This window comes from Schistocerca gregaria, chromosome 8 (assembly GCF_023897955.1).
Source record: "Schistocerca gregaria isolate iqSchGreg1 chromosome 8, iqSchGreg1.2, whole genome shotgun sequence".
Classification (NCBI taxonomy): domain Eukaryota; kingdom Metazoa; phylum Arthropoda; class Insecta; order Orthoptera; family Acrididae; genus Schistocerca; species Schistocerca gregaria.
In genome coordinates, this window is record NC_064927.1 from 145,440,759 (window position 1) to 145,453,229 (window position 12,471).

The 12,471-nt window shown below is 39.1% G+C and overlaps 1 protein-coding gene across 3 annotated transcripts in view; it reads left to right on the top strand.

Annotated features, from left to right (window-relative positions):
* Window positions 1-12,471, top strand: part of LOC126284229 (uncharacterized) — a 333,906-nt gene that overhangs the window by 170,005 nt on the left and 151,430 nt on the right. For all 3 annotated transcript variants that reach the window (XM_049983005.1, XM_049983007.1, XM_049983006.1), the window contains one exon: window positions 5,474-5,596. In XM_049983005.1, the coding sequence (XP_049838962.1) occupies window positions 5,474-5,596 (123 nt within the window). The remainder of the gene's footprint in view (window positions 1-5,473; window positions 5,597-12,471) is intronic.

Below are 12,471 nucleotides of genomic sequence, written 5' to 3' on the forward strand. Positions count from 1 at the left end.
TTTATTTGAGAAAATAGTGTAACAACAGTAAAAAGCTTATCCCAATGGCCCAATGTGGATAAATGTAGTTTAAAATGCACACTCTTAATCTGATGGAATGGGGGCGGGGCATCCGCTCCCAACTGTTGTGGTGTCCATTCCCGACTAGTGTTGGGTACATGAGATACTGAATATATCTGTTCATTTCTGTGTTGAAAAATGGCACTGTAGAGGCAACTACAATAAAAATGGCAAAACTCATTTCATAACTACCGACTCAGCAACCAAAGTCCTCCTTTCAGGTTGTATCATGAAACTATATAAAGAACTGGTTTTCCATTGAGTAATACAGACTTGTACAACTGCGCACTCACAATGTGGAAAGTAGAATTAGTCTCTCTCAGTACTTCCTCTGAACCCAATAAGACTTACCAAATTATGCTTCACTATTTTAGCTTGCAATTAAAAGAAAAAAATTCATTCCTTCAACAAAATTTAAATGGAGGCCCACAACTCTTGACTTGTGGAGGGAGACAATTTCAATACTCATCCTAAATCTAGAAAAGGATAACTAGCTGCTATCAAAGTGTTGTCTGTATTTGTTTGGAAAACATTCCTGAATGATTAATACTTAATTCTGGCATTATGTAACTCTGTAGAGAACACTATCAGCTCTCTTGATTCTCTTGATACTGGAAAATGGAAAACCTGTATAATATGAATCAGACAAAAAATATGCATTAGTGTGTGGTGTTTTACAGTATACCTTTTCCTTGTAATACAATATAAAGATGATTTTCATAAAAATGTTCAGGCTTTCATTTCCACTTATTGACAAGTAGCCAATTGATGCTTGCGCTCTCTCTCTCTCTCTCTCTCTCTCTCTCTCTCTCTCTCTCTCTCTCTCTCTCTCCTTTTTTTGCCAGTGTTCGCAGGTGTTTTTTTTTTTTCTCCCCTCTTGCTTTCACCAGCACAAGTGGGTAACATTATCAAAGATGCATCTCCCATTACTGATTGCACACTGGATTGCTGTGTCCTTGTATTGGTGAAATGTTCGGAAACACTAACGACTGTTTGCTGAAGCTCTCAAGATGAGCACCAACAGGCAACATGTCAAAACCATTTTCAGGAGTGTTCTATCAGACTACTTATTACAAGAGGATGAGGTCATTGCAAAATAAGTTTACAGCATATCATTCTCTTTCTCTTGGCCATCAAAAACGTTTTATCCACTGTGAAGGGTCTAGTTTATTTCTCTTTCTTTGTAGATGATTTTGTAATATTTCTGTTCTTCTCTGAGCCCCAGAATGTACATTGGTCAGCTACGTTTGACTAGTAAGGAATATAGAACAGTAGTAGTAAATTTTTATTACACAGAGTTGCATATATTTTAATCTTCAGGTTTATCTTTTTAACTTAGTTGACCTCCACATGGTGAGAATCATTTCAAATTTTAAAAGATTGGTTGCTGGGTTTACTTTATGATTACATGGCTACTAGATTTCTGAGATTTAGTTGCCTGAAAGTATCTTGGAAGTGCTTTGGGAAACAGGATGAGAGGTATGTACTACTGTTGTTTGTATGACTGGATTAAACTGATTACTGCTGTTCGTCTATCCAGCCTGATTCACGTTCTGTGAAATGTGGAAAGAAGGCCACCATCCTCAAAAGGTCTCATCTCTTCATGTTAGGCATGCTCCAAGTTTTTCGCCAGTGCAATCATTGAATAATCAAGTTACCAGTCTGCAATTTGATCAACTGTTCAAAAACTGGCAACTAAACAGAAACGTTTGAAAGTCAAGTTCAAGAATGTCTCAGACGTTACGAACAACACAAGCTAATATTCCATCATTTTTTGTGAGTGCATTCAGAATATTATTAACTCTTGTATTGATATTTCAGCAGACAACCTTTCACCTGTTCCCAAGGCGAGTCACTTGCAAGATTATTAAAGCACTTTACACCCATGTATCAAAGATAACATTATTGGCAACAAGAATGTCAGTCATAGATTAAACTTTATGCCTGTAAGAATAAAACAAAACAAGTGCAGAGTCATCATATTACAAAGTATTTGGTTGATTATTATGGATGGCTTATGTTGGAAAGCCATGCAGTGAAATCCTAAAACAATACAAAATTGTTAAGACTTCCATGACAACTTGTTGACAATCTGCCTGTTGGCTTCTGTCTCAAGTTCTTCAGGTGACGTTTGTTTCATGATTTTGCTGATGTTTTGCCAGCATGAGTGGTTGGCATTGTCAAATCTTCACCCTCTGGTGTTGATAGTGGACTGGAGTCAAGCTCATGGCCTCAGATTATATGTACCTGGTGCGGCAACATCTGAGGTCTTTTCTGTAGGCATTTCTGCTGCGGTTCTCACGTTGCCACTTACAACGGTTATTTGCTGCAGCGTAGGAATGCAAGATCCATTGACCCTGAGGCTTTCTTTTTCCTTGTTGAAGCTATTGGCGTGTTTTTGCTTTCATACAGCGCCTCTGAACAAGCAGGTGTTGCAGCTCTCCTTTGCTTTAGAGAAGAACTATCACAATCTTATTCAGAGAAGCTGTAGAAATGATAAAAATGAAAAAAAAGATTGTGTAAATTAAAGGTGGATACCGCTAGTATTTGTTCTTTTGGACAGACACCACTCATTCATGAAAACAGTTTGTAAATCTATTTTAAATTGCATTTTAGGTGAATAATGTAAAATGTATCCTGCAAATATAGCAGAAATGGAAAGTGCTTATGATGTGCGGTTTTTACAGAATTGATTAGTAGTCAGGGCCTCATATTGTTAGCCAATAAACAGATTGTGCAAACATACACTACTTTAAATGGAACAATGCCTATTGACATTTACAGACTAAAGGTAGGCTAAATTGGAATGCCCGTGGTATTTGTTGCAGGCTTCTACTGTAAGTCGTTTACAAGACATCCTATTTTTAAAAGTTCCCACACCGACACTTGTACAATACCTGTGGTAGCAAACACTGAAGAACAACACAAGTGCATAGACTAGTGGATTCTGACCAGTTATGAGACAGTTGACTGTTGCACATCACAGGTTATGTTCCAAATGATCATTGGCAACGCCAATATACACTTCCATAGTAGTATGGAACGACTGTTGCATATGTGCTGGCATTTTAGCAGAGATGTCTGAACAGGCTCTAGTAATACATCATTGCGTATTATCAGGTGTAGTTGATATGTTCTTGTAGACAGCGTCTTTCAGCTTTCCCCACAGACAAAAGTGTACAGGCGTCATATCTGGAGGACAGGCCATCCAAAGTACAGGTCCTCTGGTTCAATACAATGATTTGGGAACAATTTGTGAAAATGTACTGTAGTGCTGTAGTGCTTCGTGTGTTTTGGGCTGGACAGCCATTGTATTGGTACCACAGGTTCCTCCTATTCTGCAGATGAGCATCTTATAGCATATGTGGAAGATGGCCTGTTAGGAGGCTGTGATACTTGTGCACTTTCAGTGCTCTATCTACAAAACATGGGCTTATGAGATGATGGTTCACTATCCCACAACACATGTTTAAACTACAGGGTTACCGACTTTTCACCTGACAAAGCCAAAGGGTCTATCAACAGACCCATAATGCATGTTTTGGTGGTTTATCTGGCCACGATTGGTAAATGTGGCATCATCGCTAAACAAGATAAGTGATACATCTGGAGTATCCTTGTACAGAAGTTAACATGATTCTCATAATTGTTCCCATGCAGCCCTTGATAGAGAGAAGTGTGATGGGGAATGCGTAAGACACTTTCCTGACTCGTGTCAGTTCCTCATGCTATGGCGCGGGAGCTGATATACAGATCAGCAAGAACATTAATTTCCCCCACATGCGTCATAACTTATTTCCTTCTCTTGCATTGTCCGGGTGTTACATTTACCACTTTCATGTAACTGGCCGAAGAGGTTAATAAGTAACTGCTGAGATGTTTGACATCTATTGGAATATCTTGCCCCATACACTGTGCTAGAACAAACTGCATTCATCCTACTCTCTCCATACACCATGAGCACATCAGCTTTTTCTACGTTGGTGAATCCTATCATCCACTCATGACCTCCTGTTTAGACTGTCACACTCTAAGTGACTAACAAGTTGCACTGTATTCAGTGGACACACTCTCTCTCTCTCTCTCTCTCTCTCTCTCTCTCTCTCTTTCTCTCTCTATCTCTCTAAGCAGACGTAACAACATTCTACTTAGTAGTAACTACACAGGTTGAATGGCACAAACAAATGTCAGTGTGGAAACTTTTCAAAATAGAGTATCTCGTAAACAACTTCCACTAGAGTGCTGCAACTGATATTCTAATTTACTTTTAGTTTGTTAATGTGAATAGGCATTGTTCCATTTAAAAAAGTGTATGTTTTCATAAAAAATACACTTTCTAAAACTTATTACAATCTGTTTACTGTCTAACAATACAAGCGACTCACAACCAACCTATTTTGTGAAAACCACTTATCAGTAGCACTTTCCATTAGATGATTTACCTTGTATACCGATGGGGCCGAGGAGGTGGATGCCCTTGACTGTTTTGTTATTATTAATAGAAGGGGATTTGAAGATCTATATTTCCAAAATTTGTACAATACATGACAAGGAACTCAATCCAAAAAGTACTTTGTGTCTACCAGTTCACACATGAAATGAAATCAATATATGGAGTGAACATATCCTCAGAATTAAAAGACAGGTGAGGTATGTGTCTTTCTGTTAGGGGCAATGATTTTGGGATGCAGCAGCCAGTATTGCCTATCGGGATAGCAACATCCTCCCAGGTGTCCTTATGAGAAGAAAGTTTGTGACACCTGGAAGAAGAGAAATTGGAAATGTTGGGCAAGACGCTGCAGTCAATAAACCATTAGACTGTGATGGGTATCCTCATGAGCAAAAAAACTGAAGTGATGTTGACTATACACAAAACAGATCTTAGCCTCATGGCTCACAGATAAATCCATAGATAAGGGGGCCTATCTATGTGTGGTTTTTGAAATTTGTATATTTGTGCTAGCCCATAGAGTTTCAATGGTCCTGCCACCAATTTTCTCTGAGGGCAGGACAAACATTGTGGTAGCTTTGTATTGGTTAGGGTATTTTCCCTAATTTAATGAGAGTCTCGAGGAAATGTTACTGTTTCAGAGACTGATTAGTGTACGCGCACACGCACGCACGCGCGCGCGCTTTAGGACGGACGGACACACACACACACACACACAAACACACACACAAGCTTGTATTACACTGAGGATTTGGATAGTCATTTCTTCTAAATTTATTAAATCTGTAGAAGTGTTATTGAATTTAAACACATACTGTGTTGCAGGTGCAAGGCTGAAACATGAATTGCAAGCGATAATTTGTGTTTCCAGTAAATTTTTAATTGTGCTACTTTTTTTTCTTAAACAACTCCATACCTTTATGATTGACACACAGCCATCTGAACAATCTGTTTACTTTGCAGGTGACAATGCTGCTGGGGTTTGTTTGTCACATTTTGTCACGGTTTTTACCTATAGTGGTGCAGCAACAGTGCCAGAAAGAATCTACTCAGGCAGAAGTTGGTTCTTCGATAATGAATACTGATGTAAGTACAAAAATAGAATCTTAGTTTCTTTTGAAATGCACTCTCTAGCTCATTAATCACACATTAACTTAGATCCTGCAAAATTTAACACTATGAAATTAAAGGAATCTCCAAAGTATCTCTGAATTGTTTTGCTGTCACCAACTGCCTGTGCAGCTACATTCTTGCACTTTCCTTACATTCCAGTGTTTTTTCGGCATAGAACAGTAAGAAATGTGTGAAATATGCAGAAAATAATTGCACCTGTAGAATTTCAGGATTATGTAAAAATCCAAGGAATTTTCCTTTCAGAAAATGTTTTAGATCTCTGTCACCATGCTTTCAATGAATTGGAGAAGCTGTGATGTAACTGAAAAATATAACACGGAAACAACCAATATAGGTTTCAGAAATGGGTCTTATGCCGTGAATGCTGGAAGAGGGGCAAGGGGGAAGGTTCGTTAAATCAAATAGGAGAAACTCGTGTAGTGGATAAGCAAACAGACTGGAAGGAACATCAAATTAGAAACATTCCCCAAGGAGGTTGAATTTATATTTATGGTAGGGAATGTCAAAACTTTTATCTTCTGCATGTATTTTTAGGTAACTTACGTTGGTAATGAAGTGCCAGTTTTTTTGCAATTGAGAGAAAACATTGCCAGATTCTGATATAGTAATATTGATTTTTATTGTCACATGTTAGTTTCGAATATCTTGTCTGTTATGCAATCAGATATTCATAAACAGGATTTAAAAAATGTGGCAGGCACTACCACTGAAAGAAGGCATTACTCTTTAATTTTTGCAAATAGTGTTTATTACTTTTATTACAGATATAATGCATTTATGTTTAGGCTAACATAAAAAAATCAACTAAAATGTAAAGTCATCTACACTGCGATGCTACTTTTCCTTCTGCTGAAACGAAGTATTCTGTAAATTAATTTCACAGTTCTTCGGCTGTGGTGGTGAGTTACATTTTTAGTGATTCCAGTGGTACATTTGATTAGCCTGTCTCTGATTGTGCCATTCTTCTTTTCCACACTGACATTTTCATAATGGTTTTGAACAGAAAAACCTTTTAAAAGTCTGAGAAAAACTTCTAGCAACTGGGAAATTTTGGCAAGTAATTGCGACAAGATGCAAGAAGCTGTTGCCACTAACTTGTAGAAGCTACTTCTGTGATTTGATAAAACATGTAGAATTCGATTTGATGTGGGTGTTTCCACAGCTAATAACTTGTACAAGTAGCTTCTGCCAGTGGCTTTTGGAAGTTAACTTGTTTACAATCTTTGTGGGAGAATATGAATGATTACTGTCTCATGTTGGCATCCAAAATTCTGCATGGGTGCATGAAAATTTTGTTAGCTGCTGCGTTATCTACACTTGAAGAAGAAATTGAAAGTCATATCACAAAGTTAACAGAATTTTTGAATGAAGAAGTGGATAGAGCCAGAATTGAGACAGTACCACTTCAGACATACTCATACCCAAGCCACCATACTGTATCTGGATATGAAAATACAGAAAATGGCAGCAAGGCTAAAAGAGGTTATTCGGAATATTGTATGTTTTGTGACAGTCAGCTCCATTGGATGCAATATTTTTCTAAAGTGCTGAATGTCGAGGAAACAAACAACAAGTTTAAGGCCTCATGCTGTGTCAAAAAGGGGGGCGCAATATCAAGGATTGCAGAAAAAACAGTAGGCCTTTCTCAAAATCAAGAGAACCTACATTCTCTCAGGATTTTGGTGGATTTCAAATGGGGAGATGTCTGGTGTTAATGTCAGCCATGTTACAGTGAGTGACATGTCCCGTCATGAAAAATCTTCTTTGTCAGATGAAGGTAAGCATTGATTCTGTGACTTAGAAGTGATGGCGATCAGAGATCATCACAAAGGTCACACTCACTGAAATATACTGTCGTTTTGGAAGAATTCAACGATGTTTTCTAGAAAAAATATGAATTGGGAGTAGTGTCACTTTAAGAAACAAAAAAGGTCTTTTATATGTCTAATAGCAGTGTCAGAAAGAGGTTTTGATTCATTACAAAGAAAATTCACTAATAGTCACCAATTTCACGAAATGTTTCCTCTCAATGTAACACAGCATTTGAGAATAATAAAAATCTCAGTAGTCCTTGTTTTATAAATACAAACTATATTTTCTTTCTCATCATACAATACAGAATGGAAGCAATGGAGTAGCTAGGTAAGTGGAGAATAATCTTTGATGGTTCATCACATGTGCACAATTCCCTAATGCCTTGTGACATTTTGACACAAGATGGAGTCTTCTGCCTGAAATTTTTCTTCAGTGTGTTTCTGTAAGCAGTAGTGGCACATCACACTTCAGCTTCTTAAATCATCTTTAAATGAGTGGGATAAAGGCTCATTTTTTCTGGTTTTGAATCAGTCAGTTGGCAAACCATGAATGTCATCACATCTTACAGATTCATATGCTGCGTATTTCTTCTTTATACTACACTGTGGGGAACTCCTATGAGATTTAGTGGCAAACGTCCCATCCCAGCAGCACTTCTGTGTAAGTATACCTTTATGGGTGATTTTTTACTTGTTATGGAGATGACAATGAAGACATGTTTATGTACAGGGATAATCAAAAGCTTTCAATAAGTCATACAATCCAGAATACATATGCTAATCTGGTAAAATAACCACGAACATCGAGGCAATCATCCCACCAATGCGCCAGGTTGAAGATACCTTTGTGTTAAAACACCTTGTCCTGCTGCATGAAAAAGTCTGTAACTGTGTGCTGTGCTTCCTCGTTCGACAGGAATCGTTGACCCTCACCTCCTTTTTTAAGGGACTGAAGGCATGATAATTCCATTGGAAGAGATCAGAACGACAGGTAGGGTAGTCTAGTGTCTTCCATTTGGGTTGGCACAATTTCTGCATTGCAACTTTTACGATATGGGGAAGTGTATTGTCATGAAACAACAGAACCTGTTCTCGGCATTCCACAATAGTGGTTTCAAAAGACCTGCTCCCCCATACACACACTTTGTTCTCTGATGGATACCTCTATTGTCATTATTCTTTAGCAGCTGAGAAAAGAATGGCAGTGTGCTCATCTTGTTTCGATGCATTTCTTAATAACCTTGCCATAGTTCTTGCTCCTGCATTTACTGCACACATGTTGGAAATACATGAACCCCACACAGATCCTTTGCCTACATGTCAGTTATTATACACCCACATTGGGGTTGCACAGCGTTGCCTATTGCTGCAGCAATTCTCTCAAACGGAAACTGTTTGATTGCTCATTATATTATCACCCGACAGGCTTGTTGCAGCAACCAAAATTACTGATAGCTAACTGGGGCTTGGATCCTGAAAATGGGAAGGGCATGTGGAGAACAGGCCCCCAGGAGTAGACAACATTCCATTAGAACTACTGATAGCCTTGGGAGAGCCAACCATGACAAAACTCTACCATCTGGTGAGCAAGATGAATGAGAAAGGTGAAATACCCTCACACTTCAAGAAGAATATAATAATTCCAATCCCAAAGAAAGCAGGTGTCGACAGGTGTGAAAATTACCAAACCATCAGTTTAATTAGTCACGGCTGCAAAATGCAGACATGGATTCTGTACAGACAAATGTAAAAACTGATAGGAGCCGACCTCGGGGAAGATCAGTTCGGATTCCGTAGAAATGTTGGAACACGTGGGGCAATACTTACCCTGCGCCTTATCTTATGTGACAGATTAAGGAAAGGCAAACCTACTTTTCTAGCAAGGTGACAAGGGTCAAGATCCGGGAGCGAAAGGCTATTTACAATTTGTACAGAACCGGTTATAAGAGCCGAGGGGCATGAAAGGGAAGCAGTAATTGGGAAGGGAGTGATACAGGGTTGTAGCCTATCCCCGATGTCATTCAATCTGTATATTGAGCAAGCAATAAAGGAAACAAAAGAAAAATTTGTAGTGGGAATTAAAATCCATGGTGAAGTAGGAATTAACTTCCACGGTGAAGAAATAAAAACTTAAGTTTGCCAGCGACATTGTAATTCTGTCAGAGATGGCAAAGGACCTGGGAGATCAGTTGAATAGAATGGACAGTGTTCTGAAAGGAGGATATAAGATGAACATCAACAAAAGCAAAATGAGGATAATGGAATGTAGTCGAATTAAGTCGGGTGATGCTGAGGGAATTAGATTAGGAAATGAGACACTTAAAGTAGTAAAGGAGTTTTGCTATTTGGGAAGCGAAATAACTGACGATGGTCGAAGTAGAGAGGATATAAAATGTAGACTGGCAATGGGAAGGAAAGCGTTTCTGAAGAAGAGAAATTTGTTGACATCGAGTATAGATTTAAGTGTCAGGAAGTCGTTTCTGAAAGTATTTGTATGGAGTGTAGCCATGTATGGAAGTGAAACATGGACGATAAATAGTTTGGTCAAGAAGAGAATAGAAGCTTTTGATATGTGGTGCTACAGAAGAATGCTGAAGATTAGATGGGTAGATCACATAACTAGTGAGGAAGTATTGAATAGGATTGGGGAGAAGAGAAGTTTGTGGCACAACTTGACTAGAAGAAGGGATCGGTTGGTAGGACATGTTCTGAGGCATCAAGGGATCACCAATTTAGTATTGCAGAGAAGCGTGGAGGGTAACAATTGTAGAGGGAGACCAAGAGATGAATACACTAAGCAGATTCAGAAGGATGCAGGTTGCAGTAGTTACTCAGAGATGAAGAAGCTTACACGGAGAGCTGTATCAAACCAGTCTCTGGACTGAAAACGACGACATCATCAACATGGAGAACAGAAAGACAATCAGTCAAATGATGTGCTGTAGTCTTGGGTATTGATTAGGATGTGAAACCAGATTCATTGGACTTTGATCACAGTCTCATCACTGAGCAAGCTGCTAGATAGATGTGCCACAGAACATGCTTTACTGCGTAAGATAGCAATACTCTTATGATTTTTTATAGAATCGTTTTTTCATTGGTATTTATCACAAGAAAGATTCTTTATCTGTTGGTGGAGGGCTGGAATGCCACTCAGCTGCTCTGTAGCCTGCATTATGAGTACCTTTTACTTACTTCCCTTACAAAACTAGGTACTAACAAAAATGTCGTGTTACCAATAACACAAATCACTTTCAATTGAAGTTCACTGGCACCGTAGACTGCAATGATGCATCATAGGCTAGTCAGTGTTCTGGGTTTGCGATGGCGGGACAGAAGGGAGACAATATTTGCCAGCTTGTGAAACCCCACAACTCATGTTTGTCACATTGGTTCACTGCTGCTGCCAGTTGAATCCAATGCTGCCAGACACAAATAGGCTATCCATGGTATGGAATATATGGCTGTTTTCAAGACTGGTGGGAATTTTAAATCAAACACTCGACATTTTTATGTTAATTTTGAGTGTAAGATGAACGTGAATGGCTCTGAGCACTATGGGACTTAACAGATGAACATGAATTTTAGAGGCAATTTTTTAAAGAAAAAAGTGCATCTTATAGTCCGTAAAATATGGTACACAATGAAAGACATTTTTAAAAAAATTTCCTTAATCTGAAATTAGTTCTTGTAAGTAGTTCCTTCATAAGTAATGGCAACCTTTTTCCCCAAGATATATTTTAAAGCTAAGTAAAGTTGCAGATTTTTCCAATTGTTTTAAATGTGTGACTTCTGAAAATGTCCCTTGTTATGTTGGCTTATTGAAGATTTGTAGTGATTAACATAAATATGTACACATAGCATTGCTTGTTCTTCTTGCAAAGCCAGTGAATACAGCCTCCCTGTGGTTTAAGTAATTACATATGTTTACTTTTTTCAGTTTCCCTGACATTGTTCTTATTGTTTGATGGTGTTCTTCACCTAAATTTTGCCATTATTGTAGACATTTGTTTCGCTTGGGGTGGTAAGAGTATTGGATACATCTGCTTTACACGAAGCTGTAAGATTTTAATCACTGCAACACCAAATGTCCACCGAGAGAGGTGGCGCAGTGGCTATCACACTGGACTTGCATTCAGGAGGACGACGGTTCAACCCCACTTCTGGCCATCCTGATTTAGGTTTTCCGTGATTTCCCTAAATCGCTCCTGGCAAATGCCGGGCTGGTTCCTTTGAAAGGGCACAGCCGATTTCATTCCCTGTCCTTCCCTAATCCAATGACCTCGCTGTCTGGTCTCCTTCCCCAAAAACAACCCAACCCAACCAACCAATCAAATGTCTTCTAGAGATATCAGCCAAATGAACTGGCCATAACATTGCTCTCATCAACCATCTCACCGGCTCTCATGCTGAGAATATGTTACTGTATTTCGCTGGGAAAGCCAACATTCACAAGTTCCTGTAACTCTCACCTTCAGTTCTTGACTGTATGCTTTCTGGCTATAACACTGGTTTGTCGTTTCAAATATCAATATGCGTATATACACTCATGCTCATAAATTAAAGATAATTGCAGAATGTGGTGCCACACAATGTGGCACTACACAAACTGGTCCTAATAGCAAAGGCACATAGGGAACACGCACGACACAGATCTGTAAGTCCACGGTATTGGTGCTAAGTTGAGAAAACTGTCCCGAAAGACAAGTGCTACAAAACGCCACTGTTTCCTATGCATGCACCCCGCTATCAATACGGGATATGATCACCATGCTCACGTACACAGGCTGCACAACGGGTTGGCACACTCTAAATCAGGTGGTCAAGAAGCTGCTGTGGTATAGCGTCCCATTCTTGCACCAGTGCCTGTCGGAGCTCCTGAAGTGTCCTAGGGGTTTGAAGTTGTGCAGCGATATGTCGACCGAGAGCATCCCAGACGTGCTCGATGGGGTTTAGGTCTGGAGAACAGGCAGGCCACTCCATTCGCCTGATATCATCTGTTTCAAAGTACTC